We start from the raw sequence: 24,953 nt of genomic DNA, 5'->3' as shown, positions 1-24,953 counted from the left end.
CCTTTCTTGTTTCTTGAGAAAGGCTGTATTGCTATACAGGTTCCTCTCAGGACTGCCTTTGCTGCATCCCAAAGATTTTGAACAGTTGTGTTTTCATTTTCATTTGTTTCCATGAATTTTTTCAATTCTTCTTTAATTTCCTGGTTGACCCATTCATTCTTTAGTCGGATGCTTTTTAACCCTAGGTTTTTGAGTTCTTTCCATTTTTCCTCTTGTGATTGAGTTCTAGTTTCAGAGCACTGTGGTCTGAAAATATGTAGGGAATGATCCCAAGTACTGGTTGAGACTTGATTCGTTATCCTGGGTGTGATCTATTCTGGACAATGTTCCATGTGCACTAGAGAAGAAGGTGTATTCTGTTGCTTTGGGATGGAATGTTCTGAATACATCTATGATGTCCATCTGGTCCAATGTGTCATTTAAAGCCTTTATTTCCTTGTTGATCTTTTGTTTAGATGATCTGTCCATTTCAGTGAGGGAGGTGTTAAAGTCTCCTACTATTATTGTATTATTGTTGATGTATTTCTTTGATTTTTGTTATTTTTTTGTTTGTTTGTTTGTTTTTTTAAGATTTTTTATTTATTTGAGAGAGAGATAGTGAGAGAGATCATGAGTGAGGAGAAGGTCAGAGAGAAGCAGACTCCCCGTGGAGCTGGGAGCCCGATGTGGGACTCGATCCCGGGACTCCAGGATCATGACCTGAGCCGAAGGCAGTCGTCCAACCAACTGAGCCACCCAGGCGTCCCTTTTTGTTTGTTTTTTAAAGATTTTATTTATTTATTTGACAGAGATCACAAGTAGGCGGAGAGGAAGGCAGAGAGTGAGAGAGGAGGAAGCAGGCTCCCTGCTGAGCAGAGAGCCTGATGTGGGGCTCAATCCCTGATGTGGAGCCCTGGGATCATGACCTGAGCTGAAGGCAGAGGTCTTAACCCACAGAACCACCCAGGCGCCCCTGATTTTTGTTATTAATTGCTTTATATAAGTGGCTTCTCCCATGTTAGGGGCATATGTGATTTAGTGTCCTTCTTCATCAACTAGTAGAGTCTTTGGGTTAAATAATCTAATTTATCTGATATAGGGATTGCTACCCTGGCTTTCTTTTGATGTCCATTAGCATGGTAAATTGTTTTATACTCCCTCACTTTAAATCTGGAGGTTCCTTTGGGTCTAAAATGAGTTTCTTGCAGACAGCATATTGATGGGTCTTGTTTTTTAATCCATTCTGAAACCCTGTTTCTTTTGATTGGGGCATCTAGCCCATTTACATTCAGAGTAACTTGAAAGATACGAATTTAGTGCCGTTGTATTGCCTGTGAGGTGACCGTTACTGTATATTGTCTCAGTTCCTTTCTGGTCTGCTACTTTTAGGCTCTCTCTTTGCTTAGAGGACCCCTTTCAATATTTCCTGTAGGGCTGGTTTGGTGTTTGCAAATTCTTTTAGTTTTTGTTTGTCCTGGAAGCATTTTATCTCTCCTTGTATTTTCAGTGACTGCGTAGCTGGATATAGTATTCTTGGCTGCATATTTTTTTGTTTAGTGCTTGGAATATATCATGCCAGTCCTTTCTGCCCTGCCAGGTCTCTGTGGATAGGTCTGCTGCCAATCTTTCTACCACCATAGGTTACAGACCTCTTGTCCAGAGCTGCTTTCAGGATTTTCTCTTTGTTACTGAGACTTGTAAGTTTTACTATTAGATGACAAGGTGTGTACATATTTTTATTGATTTTGAGGGGGGAATTCTCTTAGACTGGTGAATGAAATAGCACCACACACTTGATTTTGGTTGTATTTTGGTCTGTTAGAAAAAACTTCTTCTTAAAATTTTAAAGAAAGAATATCTTATATATATCCAGAAATAAGGGTAAACATGATAAAGGGATGGAATATGATTGTAAAGATGAAAATTAAAAAAGATTCTAAAAATGGAATTGATAAGAAGTTGGTTGAAAAAAAGAAAAAGAGGAAAGAATGTGATCAGGCTAGAGACTAGAACAAAGCCATGCACTAGATTTAGGGTATATTTTGATCTGTTAGAAGAAACTGTATCCCAAAATTTTAAAGAAAGAAAAACCTATACGTATACACAAAATAGGGTTAAATACAATGAAGGGATAGAATATGACTATAACAATGAAAATTTAAAAAGACTTTTAGGGGCACCTGGGTGGCTGAGTGGGTTAATGCCTCTGCCTTTGACTCAGGTCACAATCCCAGGGTCCTTGGATCAAGTTCCACATTGGACTCTCTGCTCAGCAGGGAGCCTGCTTCCCCCTCTCTCTATGCCTGCCTCTCTGCCTACTTGTGATCACTATCTGTCAAATAAATTAATAAAATCTTAAAAAAAGACTTTTTAAAACAGGTATTGATAAGATAAAATAGGTGAAAAACATTAAAATAAGAAAGAGGACAACGTTTAAAAATAGAATAAGAAAAAATAAAATTAAAAAAATTTAACTTTGAAAGACTAAGGAATCATGGGAAAATAGCCATGAATTCTATGTGTTGCTTTCCCCTAGTTCTGAAGTTCCATATTTCTGAGTGATCTATTTCTCAGAAATTGATTATTTCTCATACAATCAGTGATTGTATTTCTCAGTGATTGGTCTTAGATAGATGTTCTTGCTAATCTTTTGGGGGGAGGGGCCTACTGCCATGATTCTCAAATGTCTTCCCTGGAGTTGCACCACACTTGTTGGCCTGAGGCGGAATTGCACTCTCTTCCCAGGGTCTAGGCTAAGTAATCTGCTCATGATAGCTCTCTGTGGCTTTTTGTTCCCTGAATGCTTTCCTTACGCTTTGGAGGTTGGAAATGACAATGGCAGCCTCCTAATCTCCACATGGAGGAGCCAAGAGGTTGGCACTGCACTCCTCAGTGCGCCCTTGGAGAAAAGAAGTCAGTCCCTCCCAACTCCCTGGTCTCCGGCTGTGCTCCAAGCTTACCCAGCCTGTGACTGAGCGTTTCTGTCTCTGGTGCACAGTCCCATTTGGAGTGTCCAAACCCAGCAGATTCCTGCCTCCAGAGAGGAAAGATAAGTCTCCCCACTTGTGGGGTCCCTGCTTGAAGAGCAGTGGCCCAACTGTACTGTGGATCACAGTCTAAAATAACCCTGAGCTGAGAGCCCATTCCTCAGCTCCATCTTTGCAGCTGGCTTCCTGGTTCCGATACTTGGGAGCTCTGCCACCCTCAGACACCCCCCGGTCTTTCTGTGACCCCAAGGGACCTGAGACCACACTGTCCCCATGAGGGCTCCACCCACCTGCTTAGCCTCTGGAGTGATGTCCCTCAGTGAAGCAGATTTCTAAAAGTTCTGATTTTGTGCTCTGTTGCTCTACTGCTTGCGTGGAGCCAGCCCCTCCACCCGCAGTCTATTTTCCCATAGGTCTCCTCAGATTCACTTCTCCACACATCCTACCTCCCAGAAAGTGGTTGCTTTTTTGTTCCTAGAATTGCTGCTCTAATTCTCTTTGATCTCCTGTTATGTTTGTAGCTGTTCAGAATGGTTCGATTCTATCTAGCTGAACTCCCAACTATATTTAGATTTCCTACTCTGCCATCTTGCCATCTTGCTCCTCCCTCAAAGAAAACTTCCTTTTAAGGGGAAAATGAACCTTGGTATGTTTGGTTTTCAAATACATGAAGTTATGGGATTTCTAGTGCTGAGGCCAAGATATTTTAACTTTTTCTTTTCCCTGATTCACTGTTGGCACTATTTTGCTGTATCATCAGTTGATATACAGAGTTGTTAAAAAGTCTTTCTTATTTAGTCTTGATAGAGACACCATTTTATTAATACCAAATTATGATTTTTCTGCTTATGAATGGTTGATATCCACAGATTGAAAAGTGTTTATTTTTCACTCTTATCATGATTTTTGTTTTTGTAATAAACAGTTTTTTAAAAACTTCCCTTAGTAGGAGTGATTATAAAATGAAATGTCTTTAGATTTTCAGCAGTGTTGCCCTCAGTGATCAAAATCATAAGTTTTCTTCCTAAAGATGATTTCCTCTATAAAATAAAAATAAGTGGTTGGGTTAGCATTCACAGCTGAGGTTATTTTTTGCTTTTATTATTTTCTCCTCTGTGGAAATGAATCTTAAGGGTGTAGGTAGCCTATGGCATAAGTTATCAAATAAATGAATCAAATTCACTTTAGTGCTTACTTGGTTTCAATCAGGATTTTGGCTATAATGTGTGGGAAGTGATATTCATCCCTTCCACATCCTGCGTCAGTCCAGGATGCAGTGGAAAAAGACAGTGCTGACTGGCAGTCAATGCCAACTAGGAAGCTCTAGGGGCACATGTAGCTTTTGGCTGAAATTTTATTTACCTCTATGTTCTGGTAAAGCAGGAGAAAATAAGAGGAACAAATGTCCTTGTTTAAGATAATCCATTATAGATGGGAATGAAAGCTAGGATTTTTCACTCTTCTCAGATTTGATTAGGATACACACTATTCCTATCCATATCCTGCTTCTTTCTTCCTTGCGTAGTACTCAGGCTAGTCTGCACCCAGGTCCTGGATGGTCATGATGATGCCTGGAATGCCCATTGTGTTTCTCTCTTTCTAGCAAAAACTGGTTTATCAAGTTCTCTCTCAAGATCTTCCTTGTCCCTGGGGCCTCTCTGTTTCTCCCTTCCATGTAGGTCTCTCCTGACCATCCTTATAAGTGGTGTGGTATTGGGCTAGGAGGCAGCTGATCCTTTCAATTAAAAAGGATTGGGAGTGCGGTGCCTGGGTGGCTTAGTTGCTTAAGAGCCTGCCTTCAGCTCAGGTCATGATCTCGAGGTCTTGGGACTGATCCTGTGGTGGACTCCCTGCTCAGTGGGTATTCTGCTTCTCCCTCTCCCTTGGCCCTCCTCCCCCACTCCAACTCATGTGCTGTCTCTCTCAAATAAATAAAATCTTTGAAAAAATAAAAGTAAAAAGGACCAGGAATTTGGGAATGGAATTGGAAGATCTGTGTATGCATGTTTATATTATAAGCTGCCTGTCCTTGGGCAAATTAGTTATATATTCTCTGAACATGGTTCCTTCATCTATAAAGCCCACCTCACAGGGCAGTTATGAGGAATGAATGAAGTAATTCTAGCAAAAGGTGCTTTGTTCATGTTTTTGATGATGTTGGTGCTGTTTGATTACAGTGTTAAACTTTAGTCATTTTTACATATAAAACATGTATTTTTGTTTTATAAAAACTTTTGATTTTCACCTTTAAAACATTATGATCAGTGAAATGCCAGGCATAAATGGACAACCAGGGTGTGATTTTATTATTTGAAGTACCAAGACTTGTCAGATTCATGGAGAAGAAAGTAGAATGGTGATTACCAGGGGCTGAATAGCAGAAGAGAATGTTTAAGAGAGTATCTGTTTGAGATATTGAAATAGTTCTGGAGATTGGTCATGGCTATGCTTGCATAATACTGAATGTATTTGATGCAATGAATTGTACACTTAAAAATGGTTAAAATGGTAAACATTGTGTTATGTATATTTTTAACACAATAAAAAAAACAAAACAAAATAAGAAATTTGGTGTTCATAGCAGCACTAGTCACAATAGCCAAATGGTGGAGAGAATGCTATAAAAAAAGAGAATGTTAAAAAAAAAAAGAAAGAGAATATCATCAGCCATAGAAAGGAATAAGGTACTACTACATGCTATAATGTGGATAAACCTTCAAAATATCATACTAAGTGAAAGAAGTCAGATGTAAAAGGTCACATATCGTGATCCCACTTGTATGAAATATCCAAAATAAGTAAATTCATAGAGACAGCAGAATGGTGGTTGCCATAGTCTTGAGGGTGGGGGAGGAGGGAATGAGTAATTGCATATCGGGAATAATATTTTATTTTGGAGTGACAAAAATGTTTTGGAGATAGAGGTGATAGTTGTACAACATTGTGAATGTGAGAAATGCCACTAAATTGTCCACTATAAAATGGTTATTTTATGTTGTTTGACTATCACCTCAGTGAAACAAATACTTATGATGTTACTGCTTTTGGATTATACCTTTGGGTGGAAAGATCTAGGGGTTTTGCTGGCCCTAAACTTGGTTTCAGCTTCATTATTTCATTATCAGAGAAGTTAATGTAATTTTATTTTATGCCTGGTTATATTCCCCTAGTTTAGGGGAGAAAAGTTCCTAGGACATACCTTTAGAAGTATATATGTTTCATATGATGTCTTACTCGTGTGTAAAAGAAATTGTTACTGTACTCTGGGTTTTCTGTAAGGACCTAAACACATTTTCTGATTTGTAATCAGATTCTTGGTACAAGAATTTCCTGAACCCATACACTTTAAACATGTACTGCCAATAATGGCTGATAATGCCGATAATGGCTGAGTGAGATCCTGCCAAACGAACTCTCCTCCAGAAAACTAGTATAAACTTCAATAGAGTATCTACTTGAAGGTCCCAGGAATGAACAGAAGTAGGAGGATGCTGGTGACGAGTCAACAGCCAGAGAAGGCAAATGGTTTAGGGTGCCCTGTTTTCAAAATTTTTAAGTTCTGGGGAGTTGTAATCAATGGTGTGTGGTGCTGGGTGGTGGGGGACCTACAGTGCTTCTGGCATAGGAAACCAGAAGACTGATGGCTGGGACAACTCCCATTGTCAGGGGGTGGGGTAAGGTAAGGGATCCCACGAGAGAGGGGATCCCAATTCCTATTTACCCAAAGCTCTGGTTGACCGTTGGATATGTTCACATGTGTGAAGCAAACAAAGAAGTTTAGAGCAAAGAAAAAAAGTTGACCTGAAATTGGAGCTGTAACACAAGAAACAGAGTTAGCCTTCTAATCCAGTTAATTGGAAAAGTTAACTGCTTCATTTCCAAAGAAACATCATTCATTGGAGAAAGATAAGAGAATCCAGTGTTTTTTTAAGAAGATATATTTGAGAGAGAGAGAAAACGTGTGTGAGGGGGCAGAGTCAGAGGGAGAGGGAGAAGGAGAGAAGCAGACTCACCTCTCAGCATAGAGCCCACATGGGGCTCGATCCTATGATCCATGAGATCACAACCTGAGCTGAAACCATGAGTCATATGCTTAGCTGACTGAGCCACCCAGGTGCCCTGAGAATCTGGTATTTTCATAATGTAATATTTTATGCTGTACAGGTGATAATCCAAAATTACCTAATATAAGAAGAACCAGGAAATTCTGACCCATTCTTCAAAGTAAAGATTGGCTAACTTTTTTGCTAAAGGGCTTGATAGCTAATATTTTAGGCTTTGTAGACTACATATGGTCTCTGTAGAATACACATATGTGGGGTTTTTTTTTTTTCACCAATCCTTCAAAAATTTGAGAAAGCATTTTTAGCTCGTGGGCCATACAAAAACATACACAAAAGAGGGTGTGGGATGGATTTGCCCTATGGGCTATAGTTTTTCAACCCATGCTTTAAAGAAAGAATAATCAATCAAAACTAACCTTTGAGATTTCTTAGATGATTAAAGAGATAAAGATTTCTCAGCATCTATTATAACTATTCTCAATGATGTAAAAGAATATATGCTTCCTATAAATAAAAAAGAGGCATATAAATAGAAACAATACAAAAGAATCATATAGAAATTGGAGAGCTGAAAAAATAAAATCATTTGAAAAATTCCCTGGAGGGAATTAATATCAGAATGGAGACAGAAAAAAAGAACCCATGAACTTGAAGACAGATCAATGGATATTGTCTAATCTTTTAAGAGAAGAAGGAAAAAAATTTGGAAAACAATTGAACAGGAGTCTCAGTGACTTGTTAAATAACATATTTAGGTGTTATTTAAGAAGGAGAGGAAAATCTGAGGAGAAAATGAACAGAAAATTCCCAAATTTGCTAAAAAGCTTAACTTTACTGACTCATGAAATAGGAAAACAACTTAAACAAGCAAACAAACAACAAAATTATATATATATATATATATATATATATATATATGTATATATACATACACACACACACACACATAAAGACAGTCATGTTTTAAGAATCATAGTCAAGCTTTTGAAAGTAAAAAAAATGATAAAAAGGAGGAATTATATACAGAGAAATAATGATTTAATATCTGACTTCTTGTAGGAATATGTAGAGGCCAGAGAAAGTGGAATAACATCTTTAAAGTGCTGAAAAGAATCATCAAGAATTCTATCTAGAAAAGAAAAAAAATCCTTCAAGAATGAGGGCAGTATGGGGGGGTCTGGGTGGCTCATTCAGTGGTTAAGTGTGTGCCTTTAGCTCAGGTCATGATCCCAGGGCCCTGGTATGGAGCCCAACACTGATTTCCCTGCTCAGTGGAGAGCCTGCTTTTCCCTCTCCTTCTGCCCAACCTTCCTCCCCCCACCCTGCTTGTGCTTGTGCTCTCTCTCTCTTTACCTGTCTATCTCAAATAAATAAATAAATAAATAAATAATCTTTTTAAAAAAAGAATGAGGGCAAAATGGTGACATTTTTGGGTGAAAGACATCTAAGAGAATTTGTTGCTAACACATATGAACTATAAGAGAAATGCAAAAGGAAGTTTTGCAGTCTAAAGAGAAGTGATACTCAATGGGAGCATGGATGGAATGAGGAGCCCTCAAAATGATAAACAATTGTAAATATAAAATCTTTTTTGGATTTTTCCCATTTCAATTCTTCATAATAAATATGTCTGTTTAAAACAAGTAAATAAAAAAGCCTACATTTTTTCATGGGACTTATAATATAGGTGAATGTACTACATACAACAATTTAGTATTAAGGATGGGAAGGGATAATGGACCTAAATAGTTGCAAAATGTTTGCATTTTATTTAAAGTTACAGTCTTAGTTCTCAGTAACTTCTAATGTAAAAATTAAGAATGTATATTGTAATTCCTAGAGAAAAAAATAAGACTTATATAAAAAAGCCAAAATTCTAAAATTATTTAAATAACTTTGAAAGGCAAGAAAGGAAAAATAAAGGAGGAAAAGCAGAAGGGATAGAGAACAAATAATTAAATGGTAGGCCAAAACTCAACCATATTATTATTACATTAAGCATTAGTGGATTAAATACTCTAATTAAAGGTCAGAGAATGTCAGACTGATTTAAAATAAAAGGGAAAACTCATTATGTGACTTAAATATAGTCAGATACTTTGAAAGCGAATGAAAAAAGGTATACCATGAAATATTAAGCACAAGAAGGGTGCAATGTCTGTATTTATGGTAGATAACTTCATTCCCGCCCGAGAGTATTATCAGAGATAAAAGGAGACCTTTCTTAATGACTAAAGCATTCATTTATCAAGAATACATTGCAGTCATAAATATGTATGTTCCTACCAGCAGACTTCAAAATGCATGAAAAAAAAGTAGACAGAATTAAAGAGAAGCACTCATTCATAATATAAAACACACAAAAATATGAAATAAAAGGGAATTTCTCAATGTTAAAGTTATCTGAGAAACACTATAGCTAACATCATACTCAATGGTGAATGACTAAACACTTTCCTTCTAAGATCAGGAATAAAAAAAGACAAACACATTAGCCATTTTGCATCTCCATGGTATTGGAGGCTTAAGCAAGGGCAATCAGGCAAGAAAAAGATATAAAAGGTATCCAGATTGTAAAGGAAGAAGTAAAACTATCACTTTTTATGGACGAATAATCTCATATATAGAAAATTCTAAGGAGGGGCACCTGGGTGGCTTAGTGGGTTAAGCCTCTGCCTTCAGCTCAGGTCATGATTCCAGGGTCCTGGGATCCAGCCTTACATCAGGCTCAGCAGGGAGCCTGCTTCCCCTTCTCTCTCTGCCTGCCTCTCTGCCTACTTGTGATCTCTCTCTGTCAAATAAATAAAATATTTAAGAAAAAAAAAAAGAAAGAAAATTCTAAGGAATCCAGTAACTACTAGAACAAATGAATTCAAGAAGGTTGCAGTTGCAGGATGCCAAGTTAATGTATAAAAATCAATTGCATTTCCAAACACAAGTGATGAACAATCTGAAAATGACATTAAGGAGACAATTCCATTTACAATAGTATCAAAAAGAATACAATAGGAATAAATCCCAGTAAATGCAAGACTGTTAAATTGAAATCTGCAAAACATTGTTGAAAGAAACTAAAGATATGATGAAATGGAAAGACACTTCATATTGAAAACATTTATGGGCATACATAAAAGGCATACAGGAGTCACCTTAAATGGCCCAAACTGAAAAAAAAATTTGAGCAGCAAATTGTGTTGATTTAGATGATAACTCAAGTGTAAAGTAAACATTCATGAGTCCATATTGATTTAATGATTGAAAAAATAAATAAGGAAAATAAGCAAATCTCTCGTGCAGAGGAATTTGAAATAATTTATATAGGTACTCTGCTTTCAGGGAAAAGGAGCCTAACTCCCTACTCCCTTAAGCGTAGGCTGTATATGGTGATTTCCTTCCAAAGCCTACAGTTGGAAGGGGATAAAATAATAATTTTACAATGGAGCAACCTGACAAACACATTAGCCAGGAGACCAAGGTCAACATCACCAGTAATAAGTTGTTGATATTATGTACCCTTGATATGATGCAATGAAAATGTCACTTTACCTCTGACAATTTGTAACAGAGGGACATCCTATAAAATATCTGACCAGTAATTTTCAAATCTTCAAGCTTATCAAAAACAGGAAAAATCTAAGAGGAGCATAAGTAGACATGAGAAATAAAAGTAATGTTTTCTGTGTGGGATCCTGGGACAACAACAAAAAAGGATATTAGGTAAAAACTAAAGAAATTTGCATAAACTATGGGACTTAGTAATGTATCATTACTAGTTCACTTGATTATAACAAGTGTACCACACTAATAAAGAAATTAGTCATAGGGGAAACTGGGTGTGCAGTATATGGAAACTCTGTATTATCTTCTCAATCTCTCTGTTAATCTAAAAAAAAACCTCCAAAATTGTTCTTAAAAGTAATGTCTAATGTAGTTAGCTGTGGATACAATGATTCTTGAGAGTGTGTGTCTCCTCTTTTTGGGGAGAGGGTGAAGTCATTGTATAAAAGATAGCAGCATCTTATTAGATGGAAGCAGAGTTTTTCAGTTTCTCGAATAGTAAAATGTGTGTGGAAGGATAAATGTGGAAGATGGGTTAGAAAAATGGGTGGACTATGGTAGTTTAATGCTTCATCTTTATCTTCATCGTTTAATGCTTCATCGCCAAATGCACCCTTTGCCCTGTTTCATGATCTTGACCCTGTAAACAGCTCTCCTTTGCCTATTGATGCAACGTTAGGTTTTGCCGATAGAGGGTGCTGGAGGGACGCTGTGAGGCAAGAGCCGCAAGAAGGCACCTCACTTCCGTTTTCTGGTTTTCCTTTCTTCACTGAGCGCAGGAATCAGTGAATTGGTGTGTGGGATAATACAGTTTCACTTCGGGAAGACTGGGTGGCTTGGTCGGTTAAGCCGCTGCCTTTGGCTCAGGTCTGGGATGGAGTCCTGCATGGGCTCCTTGCTGGGTGGGGAGCCTGCTTCTCCGTCTGCCTGCTCTGTCTGCGGCTCCCCCTGCTTGTGCTCTCTCTCTGACAAATAAATAAATAAATAAAATCTTAAAAAACAAAACAAAACCAAGGTTAAAGCCTCTGCTTTCGGCTCAGGTCGTGATCCCAGGGTCCTGGGATCGGGTCCCGCATCGGGCTCTCTGCTTCGGCGGGAAGCCTGCTTCCTCCTCTCTCTCTCTGCCTGCATCTCTCCTACTTGTGATCTCTATCTGTCAAATAAATAAATAAATTAAAAAAAAAAAAAAGAGCTTTCTGGGGAAAAAAAAAAAAAACAAAAAAAACCCCCCAAACTTAAAACAAAACAAAACAAAGCAACTTTCACTTCGGCCGCCCTGACTGGCCTTCCCCCGCTTCCATCCCAGGGCAGACCACATCTTTTCCTTCCCGAACCATTCATTTATTTATTCATTTATCGATCACTTACTAGGTGCCAGGCAGTGTTCTAGTAAACATTTGTGTACACACAATCAAAACTAAAAGCCAATGCTTTAATCACCAGGATGGCAGAGCTACAAAAGAATTTGCAATTTTGATGAGTCACTTATGCTAAAGTCAGAGCCATGAAAGGGAAGGAGTGGGACCACTGGACCTGGGGTAGGGGAATTTGTGTCAAAGTGTCTCTGAAATTTGAACCTCCAGATTTCCCGGATTTCAGGCCAGCAGAGAGAGGAGCTCTCTCCTGCTAGAGAACAGCTGCCCCATGCAAACAATTCACCTGAGGTCGATGCTTGGCAGGGTTAAGCTTGTTCTCATCAGGATCTGCTTCTTTGACCTCTCATTGCCTTCGCACCAGTAACTGAGGTAAGGTCTCATTATAGTTTCACCAGAGAAATTCAGTTTCTGCCCTGAGAGGAAACAGACTATTCACTGAAGGACTTGCGGTTTCTGTGTAATATGCACTGGCATGATCCAGGGGAAGGTGTGTGAGGATGGATTTTGAGAGCGTTGGGTGGAGGACAGTACAATAAGGTAGAGTAGGAGAGAACTGGCATGGGAATATTCTTCAAGTTGGGATTTAACATCTTGGCAAGAACACTTAGGAATGAGACGCTGTATGCATTCCTACTAAGTTTTAATATTAGGCTTCTAACATCTTTATAAGGATTGGTCAAACATAGACTAAATTTGTATTCTTTGAGAATATGGGAAGTTCTCCATCTAATAGCCTTAGGTCATAATCAGTCATTGCACCATGGAGTTCACACTGAACCAAATGAAAGAAAAGATAATATTTCAAGAAGAATCAATGTGTCAGTTATTATGGACAAAAGTCATGAACACTATCAAGATACTACAAACCTAGGCCCAAAATATGAGGTTAATTATTGCATGCACCTTTGAAATGGATGCAGAGTTTGAAGTCTCTAGCAAATAAACTGGTCCTTAGCAGGAGGGTGCAGTTGTCTTAATGCCTTGTAGATTTGGGAAACCATGTTTACTTGTTAGGGTGGAAGATGAATATTTCTGTGATGAGGTTGCAATGGCTTCCTATGATCTTTCAATCTTTGTATTAGCAAAACTACCATGTCAGTTAAGAGACTATAGTCAGGCTGTTTTAAATAACTTTATTCTTAAATTTAACACACTCTTATTAGAAATGCTTTGGTATCAATACAATAAAAATATGCTGGTTTCTCCCCCCACACTGAATTGTGTCAAGTAACTGGAAAAGTTAAGCATTTGTTCTCCCTAGTTTTTTGGGGATTTTTTTCACAAATGATGACTACTGCTTATTCACATGGCTTAATATGGCTATAATTATAATTTTTGGAGTCTCAGGAAAAAAGAAACAAAATACCGAGAAGAGAAGTTGGCAAACGTTTCTTAGTTTCTTCTTCAAAGGATGTTTAGGTAGATGATGATACACATCTCAGATAACTTTTTTCCCCAGTTTCGCCATTCTCATCCTTAAAGCTGAAAATTTAAAAAACAATAGAGAGTTATAAAAGGAGAGCTTTAGTTTTCACTCTAAATGACCATTTCATAGAATGCAGGAAAGTTTGAAACATACCTCAGATGATTTTATCCAACAATGTGAGCATTGTTTTAGTAGCACAAAAAGATAGTAGAAATAATAAGCTATGGTTAACTAGGGCTGAAGCAGGTTCAGAACTAGAAGGAACCTATTTCTATAAAGATTAGAAAAATTAGTAGGGTAAACACAGCGTAAGTTGAGTAAGTATAGGATTAGTGTGCAATTGTACTATTAGCCTTAGACACATTCCTATACATCAATGACCATGTTCTGTTCCTATTTCTGAGCTATGCACTACTAAAAATAAAAAAGTCATTGACATAAACTTTAATTCATGGTTATAATTTAAGTCATCAAACTTGGTTATCCTGGGGGCTCCAACCTTGGATACAGAATGATAAAAACATTTTTCTTTGTGAGTGAAAAAATGTGAACCCAGTTAATAAGAGCTGGAGTGATTATAAAATTATGTCTTCATCAGGTATACTTTCAAATGACAATATATCTTTTGAGCATATGCCACTGCTAATGATAAATATGATGTAAAAACCATTTTTTAAAACATAGATTTAGAATTTGTAATACTCCTCCAATGTTCTGGTATCATGCCCTTAATACTTAGGGTATCAGTATAGCTGCCTGGGTCATGTTCCAAAAGTTGAAAGATGCTTTCAAGGCACTGATCATTGTATTCATGTGTAAATATGGCTCAAGAGCCAGCTGTTTAACTGATTGCAAGATTTCATTTAATGAAAAAAAATTTAAAAAAAGGGAAGGCTCTTTCCCTCATTTTCCAGCCATTTAATTAGTTGTCTATTAACAAATGAAATGATCTCATCTCTGAGGTGCTCTTTTTCATAAATATGAGAAGGGATGGGGGATCCAATACTGTAACAAGACTATGATTATTTGTTGCTGTTGTTGTTATTCTACTTATATGAAATATTTTCATTTAAATGAAGTCAAGGAGCATTCTTTCCTCTGGAATCTTATGGGGAATGGTCATTTCTAAGGTCAGGGTCAAGAATATTTCCTTGAACTTAGGACCAGCTGGGAGAACGTCCTTTACTCTGTAGCCAGGAGGATGGTCTCTGTTGCTGGGAGATGATGGATGGTGGAGCCTGAGGAGAGGACTATACTTCCACAGCAGGAGGTGAACTGAAGGCAAAAGGCAAGGCTTTACGTTTTCTACTCTTGGATTTTATGGACCTCCACCTTGGTCATGCCAAAAATGAGAGTGGGGGAAAGTCCATTTTAAGAGACTTTTTAAAGGTCTCTCTCTCTCTCTCTTTTTTTTAAAGATTTTATTTATTTATTTGACAGACAGAGATCACAAGCAGGCAGAGAGAGAGAGGAGGAAGCAGGCTCCCTGCTGAGCAGAGAGCCCGATGCGGGGCTTGATCCCAGGATCCTGGGATCATGACCCAAGCTGAAGGGAGAAACTTTAACCCACTGAGCCACCCTAGCGCCCCTTAAAGGTCTCCTTTAAGACAGTTATTCCTTACAGTTATTCCTCAATTTGAGATTCAGTAAATCAGGCACAGCCTTTGTGCTATAGACAATTCGTTGAAGTTCTTGAAGGACATCCTAGATGTGCACATCCTTGGGAGGAGGGTGTGCAGTAGCTCACTGTCCAACTTCTTAAGGGAAGAAAATGAATTCTAGGGTGTTAGAGTCTGCTATTTTTTTCTTTAGGCCTATGGCTGGTAGATGGTGTGAGTTTCATGTAGAAGTTTGGGGCCTGAGCATGTTGGCAATAGGAAGGGGTGGCAGGTAAATAACCTGGGCCATCAGCTCTTCTTTATATTTCTGCTTTCTGCTCTTTTCTGATCTTCATCTCCTTCCCTGACAGCAATTCAGACACATAGTTTTGGCTGGTTGAACTTGGTGGAGGAGAGCTTGCCTCCTTACTCTCAGCATTCCTTGGCTCCCAATGATTGCCACAGGTTCGCAGTTTTAACACCAGTAGCATAGGAATCCCTCAGAGCTGAGGTTCCCTGCCTCTATCATCCTGAAATGCTGCAGATGTATCTAAGAGGGGGGAATAGAGCTAGAAGGAATACAAGAGTAGGTTGGTGAGGACTAACTACCAAAAAGCCAGCTGCCTATATGGTGGGCATAGTAGTAAAATCCCAGTAAAGCTTACTGGGACCACTCATTGGTGGCTGTGCCCAGCATTGACCTATACTTTAGAAAATGACCCTGTTACGTTTACATTAGCAGATGGACATAACTTTGCTGAATTTTCTTGTCATGTCTAAACCTGTTCAAAGGTTTTGATTAAGACATATGGACTTCCAGGCTCCACTTTTCAACCTCTTTCTTCCTTTTTTGTGCTCTTTTCCAAGTTCAAAATTGCTGTTATATAAGACTTTCATAACATTTACTCTAAGAGACTTATTATGCCTACCAAGAATATTTTAGCAGGGGGCCTAAAGCTTGGATGAAGGAATTTATTGAGATGATGGATTTTCAAGTATCAAAAAGCATTTTTGGGGTGTTGGGGGAGACGCTTAACCTACATGGTGCTTGTGGAATTGAACTGCACAGGTGGCTATCTGTTCTATGTATATGGATGCCTCCTGAGGCTGAGGGCATATGTCAATATGATACGCTTATTTAAAAACCCCTTAGAAAAATATCAGCTCTGTAATCCATGCACTGAATTTGAAAACAGGATTGTAAAACAATATCATGATGGAAGGCAAGGAATTTGGAGCATTCTGTTTGTAATATGCTTTGATTGATAGTACGGAACTTTGTATTGTTACTTGGTCTGGAAAAGGTCTTCCTGTTTTCATTATTTTAGTTCAGTGGCATGATTAGTGTTGTCTGGAAATGTTAGTCACTTCCTGTCTTTTTCTATGGGGTAAATGTGTTGACATGGGTAGGGGAGAAGGAATAAGGGCATTCGGTGGGAGGTGACTAACATCCAAGTTCAAAAATGGAAGGTTTTATAGTAGGTAATATTACTGCTCTTGACCATAATCAGTGTGATTTTCTTTTCTAAGTCTACTGTGTTGTTGTTTTAAAAATGAATTTAAGATGCAAAATTTGATCAGCAAACAAAATTCATTCTCAAAACGGAGAGGAACATTTAGTTTTAGCAGGTTTTCATTGTGGGGATGCATCACTCAACTATGAGGAAGATAACCGTGTACTTGCCAAGAGGTTAGAAATTCCTCAGGTAATTATTTCAGTGTATGCCTAATTTAACTAACCAAAAGAATGGAAGAAGTCAATTTAATTATATTATTGGCAGCCCCAAATTGAGCTTATGGGTTGCAGAAGAAACCTTCCTGAACTGTGCAAGTACTTCCACACTTCTACAGAATTATCCAGTTCTGCTTGCTGAATTAGCTGAGTCTTGATATTTATTGCTATTTAACAAGAATCCTTCCATTAGATACACTTAAAATTTACCATCCCATCCATTCATCCAGAATCTGTATGTCTGGATAATTTATGTTGGTCTTTAGCTAAGGTTAAGTACAGCTATTATAATTGATTTTGTCAGAATGTTCTTTCTTTCTTTTTTTTTTTTTGTAAGTGAGGAGTAGAATACAATATCCAAGTGGTAATAAGGAATTTAAACCAATGAGCTATCACTTTTGTAGGAAAAAGTGTTATTTTCCATTTAATGCTAAACAAGCTAGATAGCTATAGAACTATAGAGAATGAAAAATATGAGTATGTAGAAAATGGAAAAAATTGCTAAGTTCAGGAAGACTATGGAAAGATAAATGTTACAGATAATTAAAATAAATTGACATTCTGCTTTAAAATGTAGAAAAATTAAGGAAATGAAGTTAGTTTAACTTTAATAAAGTCAGTTTACTTTTAAAGTAACTTTAAACTACTTTCATAGTTCAAACTATGAAAGTAGGGAGAAACAAGATATAGCAAAGTAATAAAATATCACATTGAAAATAGAATTTGTTTCTTTTTTTTTTTCTTGCAAAATTAAGGCAACTTGTTAACTTAGGTAAGATGTTTAAATAACAAAAAGGTACAAACAATTAGCTGGCATCAGTTTCTGGTGGGAAAAGGCGTGATGTAGATGATCCAACATATTAGTGATCCAAATACATTCACAAACAGTACCACACTGTGACAGAAGACAAATTTCAAGTTTCTAAGGTCAATCCATTGATTACTATTACTATTGCACTATCCAAATAAGACAACAGTTGTTTTTTTCATTTCTATCTTTCCAAGTGACTTAATCACTTTAGTTACAGTGACAATAATTCAGGTCATCATGAATTTAAAAAAACCCCAAATCCTTAGCTTGTATTAGTCTATGAGATGGTCAAAAAAGCTGAAAGCAAAAGGGTTTGTTAAGGCAAAAGGAAGGTTGTCACATGATTAAACAGCAGTGGCAAGCCTTATCATTCTCATTACCTGTTAAGGATGGGTCCTCAGTCCCATCTCCAGCCATCTGAACGTCAAGTGGAGAATGAACTGGATTGCCCAAGCTTTCTTCTTGCTCTTTCCGGGATATGGAATTTTTGTGGGGAGATTTGTGGTTTGTGTTTTCGTAGGGATTAACTTCTGCTCTCTTTCTAGGAAGTGGTGTTGGTGTGGCAGGCTGGTAAACCTGGCTGCAGGGAGCTACGGGATGGTAAGATGGTTTCTCAGCGGCCCCTTCACCCTCCTCCTCATCATCAATCACAACCAGCTCGGCATGGATGATCCCGTCATACCCTGTCAGAAGCTTCTTTTCTTCTTCATTGTCTTCTGCCTGCTGATACCCCATGAAAATCATTGTCACAGGTTCTGAATCAGCCATATCAGAAGGCAGGGAATGAACGATATTATATCTAATATCTTCCTCATCCTCCTGGCAAGCAGGAGAAGAATCCTGGTGTTTTGACTTTCCAGCTAGGGCTTCACTGGGACTCAGTCTTGCCTCTGGAGAAGCCATATATTTGTCCTGGATCGTGTTGGATTCTTCCCAAGGAGTCATCAGCCTCCTTTGTAGAGTGTGGGGCATCTCCTCAACTCGTTGAGTCATTGATCGGGGTTGAGGTATGGGCCGAACGGGGCTGACATGATTGAAGCTGTTGCCCCTCCCCTCTGAAAACCCATTGTCCAGATTGTTTACGGATTCATTCATATCATTACCCAGTGCATTAGCTTTCATCTTTATCCTTTCTTGAAAGTTTGGTCCAGGAGTTACCTTCTCCCTCTGTGGAGTCGTAGGCCTGCAGAATGGATTGGCGTAGACAGGCTCATGATACTCTGTTGGGGATTTAGAGTTTCTCTCTGTGGCTTGTCTCAAAAGTTCCTCCACCTCAATTGGGGCCAGGCCATTGGTGCCATTGTATGCTGCACTATGATTAGAGCTTACTGCATATACTGACTTTTGCCCATCGTCGTAAACTTTTATTCCTGTACCTTTAAAGTCATCTGAGGGGAGAGGTATTGAAGACAGGACTGTGCTTTCTCCAGTTTTCAAGTCTTTTTCAACTTTAATTTCCATGGCATACAAAGCTGTTGAGAGAGAAATTTGATCTCTGATGTAGTTAAAATTTTCTCTTCAAAAGTATAGCCTGCTTTCACAGTGTGTTTTTATGCTAAGTATACTCTTTGATATTCTTTTATGTGAGATGTTGTTGTCTGTTTTTACAACTTTTAATTGCATTCGTTGTATAATGGCCAACATGGTAATGACATAGGTCTTTACGTAACGATGCGTGGGATGACTGAGAAATGGGATTGAAAAGCTGATTGGAGAAGAGAAGCTGATGATTCCAAACAGTAAGGCTCAAAATATTATATACCAAAAAGTATTTTATTTATAAATAATAAATCTGACAAGACAGATAGATTATACTCTTACATTATTCAATGGGAGGAATCAGACCTCTTTTTTAGTTAGGAGGAATATGTAGCACTAGGCATTGCAACAGGTAAAAGGCCTAGCACAGTATATTTTGTTAAGTTACATCCTTGCTGTGTGGGCCAGTAGCCCACTGAAATTATAGAGGAGTGTTCTAAAGTTTCCACAGCAGGAAGCTTGTTTAAATGCAGAACAGCTATTGAAGAGGGAGGAGGGAGGTAAGAATCATGTGCTTCTCCTTCTGCCTTTTTTTTTTCTGTTTCTTTTGCTCCAAATTTCAAGTAGTGGGGACAATAGAGCGGTATCAGCTGAACTGAAAACAACTGAACTGGAGAGCACTGGGTAGTAGAGCTCTGCTGCATGGCCCAGGCAGATTCCTTATGACTGGAGTTTTAAGAACCAATAGGAATCTGGGCCAAATGACAATGTGGCAGTGCTTACTTCCGTTGTGACCTCCTACCTCCCTTTCTGGACCCATCTCAGATTCCATACCTCCTCCTCAGTAGCCTGGTGGTTCTTGGCCTTCCCTAACTACCCAACTAAAACTGCAACCCACCTCCACGAGGGCACAGATTGTTGCTGTTTTATCCACTCCTGGACTCCTAGTGCAAGAACTGAGCTTGCCATGTAGTACATGGTCACTAAATATTCTGTTGAATATTTAAAGGAATGACTGTTCCCTGCCTGTGGAGTGTGGCTTCTTTTTCTAGTCTAAACTTCAAAGGTTCCCACCCTGCCCCCAGACAAGCCTTCATTTTGTCTGGAGGCTTTGAAGTATGTTTTATGAAAATCACTCCCACATGGGGGTAAATCATATCTAAAGTTTCCAAGGTGATATTTTTATTTTCATAAAGGACCTTAGTAATCCAAGAGAGTGTCTACGAGATGGAGTACTTGGGGAGAGAGATTTTTGAACAGGGGAGCTTTGCTTTTAAGTTTGTCTCTTTCAAGTCTTGACCTTCTTTGCCTCTACCTAGTTTGCATAAATACTGTAACCCCTTTATCCCTACCAATGCAAGTGACTCGGATAACTCTTGGAACTTTGTAAAATGGACCATTGCTTCACCTGAAGCATCAGATGTCTTAGCAAGTTGCTAATATCTGACATTGTAAAATCTGAATTTGAGAACCCGCATTTGGATATAGATTTTTCATATACCTTTTCTGTTTTGTTCATCATCTTCTATTCCTTCATTTCTTTCCTTCCTTAATCTGGAAGGCACGTAGGATTTTGGAAGGTCAGGGATATTAGCATAGATGTCTTCAATTGACTCTGTAAAATTAATATTAATTCAAAATACATTTAGGATATATAATAATGAGAAAGATTTCTGTGAGTTTATTTAAAAATGTCATAGTTAGCCATAAAATAGGATGTTTGGAAACATACCTTCTGATGTTTCTTCCTTTTCCACCTTCACAGACTATAAGAAAAAAGAATCCTCCGTGATTAATACAGTTAAAACATAAATTCTAAATGTGGATATAGTTTAAAGAATTATATACTATTTGTGGACTCATTCTGGGAGGAGCTCATAGTTTAAATGTTAATGCTCACCTTTATTATATCTTCTGTTGTCCTTTCAACTGATTTTAGTTTCCTTAAAATTGCCTCTTCGTTGGTTGAGATTTGGAGCTCAGCCTTTTCAAGATCTTGGATTTCTTTCTCAAGTCTGACAACAGAAAGATATGCTTTTCATTGCTTAAGGCACTACAGAGTTCCCAAATATATTTTCTCCATATATACACTTTCCTTGGAATACTGCATGTAAATATCTGGGTACCTTTTAAGAACATAGCATCACACCAACCACCACATTTATTACATATAAGGGATATGACACCTGACTTTGATTTAACAGTTTTTAAATCAAGTTGAAACAAAAAATTTTTCTGACAAAGGGAATTCTTAGGTAAAGTGTTTGAACCTTGCCTCATTTTCTTTATTGCAATTACTAATGTTATGTCCAAATAATTAGAGAAATTTCTTTTATAAAGAGACTTAAGTTTAAAGTTGAACCAAAAGGAATGGTTCATTGGTAGTTATTATGTAGCTCACCAATTTTCTTACCTAAGTCTTTATATAAATTATTTGGAGAAAGCATTATAATTACTTTTTTTTCTAACCAATCAACACTTCATAAGACTATAATGTTTAGAATTAATTTAATAATCAAAATTATCACTTCGAAACCCTGTGTATCCTATCACTGGAAATGACATCTCCTTTTAATTTTATAATTTCCCAAGAATTGTGCCATATTATAATGAGTGGAACAGAGACATGAGAAATGGACAAAGCCTAGGGTAGTGGACTCAGTTGCTGCTGTTTATAGAGACTACATTTTCCGGAGGGGGGAAAAAAAAGCACACATAGCCTGATGAAATGTAAGGGAACTTATAAGGACAAAGAAACAGATATTTGATATTGGACTGTCACAAACATTTTGAGCTGGAATCTTGACCAGAGTGCAGCTGCATATCCGATTCAAGTTAACATCGGGGTGTGTTGTCATGAATTCTGTCCTGTATAAAAACATCAGGCATGGCACTCATAAAGTTAGTAAGGCTGACCCTTGGCTACCACGACATATGCATAGTTTCTCAGCCAAATGCTCTAAACTCCAACGTCAGCTGCCTCTGGGAATGGCTGATTAGGCAGAGCAACTAGTCCAGGAGGTGAGAGCCAGGGGTATTCACATCTGCTATGGTAATTGTCAGTTTTCTTGACTTCCTTCTTTAAGATGATTATGGATCTGGGAGTTCAAAAATCTTGTGCTATTGTCACATCAGTAAGAGATGAAGATATGGTCTGCTTAACTATTCTCCTACTCATTGCTTGAGCTTCAAAATTCTGACTTTCCTGCTGCCTCTGGCCATTGGTGATTGGCTATTTGTAACTAAGGAAGATTTATCATATATCATAGAACTCCAGGTAAAATGTAGTACTTTTGTTTTCTTAGAAGTTACTGAGGTGTGATTGTTATCCTAGAGATCAATGGAACAGAACAGAGAACTCAGAAATGGACTCTCAACTTTATGGTCAACTGATCTTCAACAAAGCAGGAAAGAATATCTAATGGAAAAAAGTCTCTTCAAAGATATTGGAAAAATTGGACAGCCACATGTAGAAGAATGAAACTGGGCCACTTTCTTACACCATACACAAAGATAAACTCAAAATGGATGAAAGACCTAAATATGAGACAGGAATCCATAAAAAATCCTAGAGGAGAACACAGGCAACATCTATGACCTCTGGCTGTAGCAACTTCTTGCTAGACATATCTCCAAAGGAAGTGGGGCACCTGGGTGGCTCAGTGGGTTAAGCTGCTGCCTTCGGCTCAGGTCATGATCTCAGAGTCCTGGGATTGAGCCCCGCATCGGGCTCTCTGCTCAGCAGGGAGCTTGCTTCCTCCCCTCTCTCTGCCTGCCTCTCTGCCTGCTTGTAATCTCTGTCTGTCAAATAAATAAATAAAATCTAAAAAAAAAAAAAAAAAAAAGGAAGAGAAAAAGAAGCAAAATGAACTACTGGAACTTCATCAAGATAAAAAGCTTTTGCACAGCAAAGGAAATAGTTGACAAAACCAAAAGACAACTTACTGAATGGGAGAAGGTATTTGCAGATGTCTTATAAGATAAAGGGCGAGTATCCAAGAACTATAAAGAACTTATCAAATTCAGCACCCAAAGCCCAAATGATCTCGTCAAGAAATGGGCAGAAGACACGAACAGACATTTCTTCAAAGAAGATACAAAAATGACCAGCAGACACAAGAAAAAAATCTCAACATCACTCAGCACCAGGGAAACCACAGTGAGATACCATTTCAATCTTGTCAGAATGGCTAAAATTAACAAGTCAGGAAAAAACAAATGTTGGTGAGGATGCAGAGAAAGGGGAACCCTCTTGTACTATTTGTGGGAATGCAAGCTGGTGCAGCCACTCTAGAAAACAGGATGAAGTTTCCTTGAGAAATTAAAAATAGAGCTACCCTATGACCCAGCAATTGCACTACTAGGTATTTACCCCAGAGATACAAACGTAGCGATCTGAAGGGGCACCTGCACCTCAGTGTTTATAGGAGCAATGTCTACAATAGCCAAACTGTGGAAAGAGCCCAGATTTCCACTGATGGATGGATAAAGATGTGGTGTATTATATAAGGGAATATTATTCATTCATCAAAAAAGTTGATATCTCACCATTTACATCAATGTGGATGGAACTGGAGGGATATTATGCTAAGTGAAATAAGTCAATCAGAGAAAGACAATTATCATATGGTTTCACTTCTATGTGGAATTTAAGAAACAAAGCAGAAGATCATCGGGGAAGGGGAGGAAAATAAAATAACATGAAGTCATAGAGGGAGACAAACCATAAGAGACTCTTAACTATAGGAAACAAAGTGAGGGTTGCAGGGATGGGATAACTGCATGATAGGCATTAAGGAGGGCACATGATGTAATGAACATTTGGTGTTATATGCAATAGATGATGATATCTGAACTCTATATTAGAAACTAATGATGCACTGTATGTTAACTGATTGAATTTAAGTTAATTTTTATAAAAAAGTCTATCTCCATCCATTGTAGCATGTCTGTCCATCAGTGAAATTATGGGCATGCATGTTGGTTGGGAGAATGGAAAAGTCCATACTAAAAGTGATAGATCGGGATGACTTTGTTTCTGCTCTTCACCACTTTTGAGAACCATTTCCTTTAACCTCCTTGAAACTTGGTTTTGTAGCATAAACAATGAGCAAATGGTATCTGCCTTACTTTATACAGAAATTTGGTGAAGCTAGGAAGAGGTGATGTATATGATTGATATCAGATGTTAAGTGTTATTTTAATGTAATTATTAAAAGTTTTCTGCCATATGCTGTGTTTCTTTCTCCTTCTACATCTTGTCTCACAGGGTCCTTTACACAATAGCATGTTTGAGATAGTCTAATGAGGAGCCTTTGAGTAGAATATGAGGCTGTTCAAATCATTGCTACAAGTAGCTCTTGGACTGCAGGATTCACCTGTGGAACCAATGGACAAGGGTTTAAACACTGGTTCATATTCTATCTTATTGTGTGACCCTAGAAAAGTCAGCAGACCTTGCTAAGCCTCATTATATTAATTCATTCATTCATTCAAAAGTATTTGTTTAGCATCTATTTTGTCAATGAAAATTAATTAACAATTAATTAGGCCATGACTAAATTTTGTCCTGGGCCCAGTTTTAATAATTAATTTTAATTAATTAACTAATTAATTATGTCAATGGTGACATGAGAAAACAGCTAGATATAAAAATCAGGGGGCTCCTGGGTGGCTCAGTGGGTTAAAGCCTCTGCCTTCAGCTCGGGTCATGATCCCAGGGTCCTGGGATCGAGCCCCACATGGGACTCTCTGCTCAGCGGGGAGCCTGCTTCTCCCTCTCTCTGCCTACCTCTCTGCCTACTTGTGATCTCTGTCTGTCAAATAAATAAATAAATAAAATCTTTAAAAAAAAAAATCAGGAGCTCAGAGAAGTCTGGGTTTGATTTTAAATTTGGGAGTTAGTGGGGCACCTGGGTGGCTCAATCTGTTAAGTGTCTGCCT

The 24,953-nt window shown here is 38.0% G+C and overlaps 1 protein-coding gene across 1 annotated transcript in view; it reads right to left on the bottom strand.

The window, feature by feature from the left end:
- Positions 1 to 13,080: 13,080 nt before the first annotated feature.
- The window catches only part of PALMD (palmdelphin), a 51,429-nt gene continuing 39,556 nt past the window's right edge, over positions 13,081 to 24,953 (bottom strand). The window contains exons 4-8 of the mRNA XM_059377289.1: positions 20,911 to 21,025; positions 20,743 to 20,776; positions 20,512 to 20,625; positions 17,912 to 19,003; positions 13,081 to 13,446 (exon numbers count right to left, since the gene is read on the bottom strand). Of these exons, the coding sequence (XP_059233272.1) occupies positions 13,403 to 13,446; positions 17,912 to 19,003; positions 20,512 to 20,625; positions 20,743 to 20,776; positions 20,911 to 21,025 (1,399 nt within the window). The 3' untranslated portion in view covers positions 13,081 to 13,402. The remainder of the gene's footprint in view (positions 13,447 to 17,911; positions 19,004 to 20,511; positions 20,626 to 20,742; positions 20,777 to 20,910; positions 21,026 to 24,953) is intronic.

Source organism: Mustela nigripes, chromosome 14, assembly GCF_022355385.1.
Source record: "Mustela nigripes isolate SB6536 chromosome 14, MUSNIG.SB6536, whole genome shotgun sequence".
NCBI lineage: Eukaryota > Metazoa > Chordata > Mammalia > Carnivora > Mustelidae > Mustela > Mustela nigripes.
The sequence above is the reverse complement of the archived record's forward strand: the minus strand, read 5'-3'. Positions and strand labels throughout refer to the sequence as shown.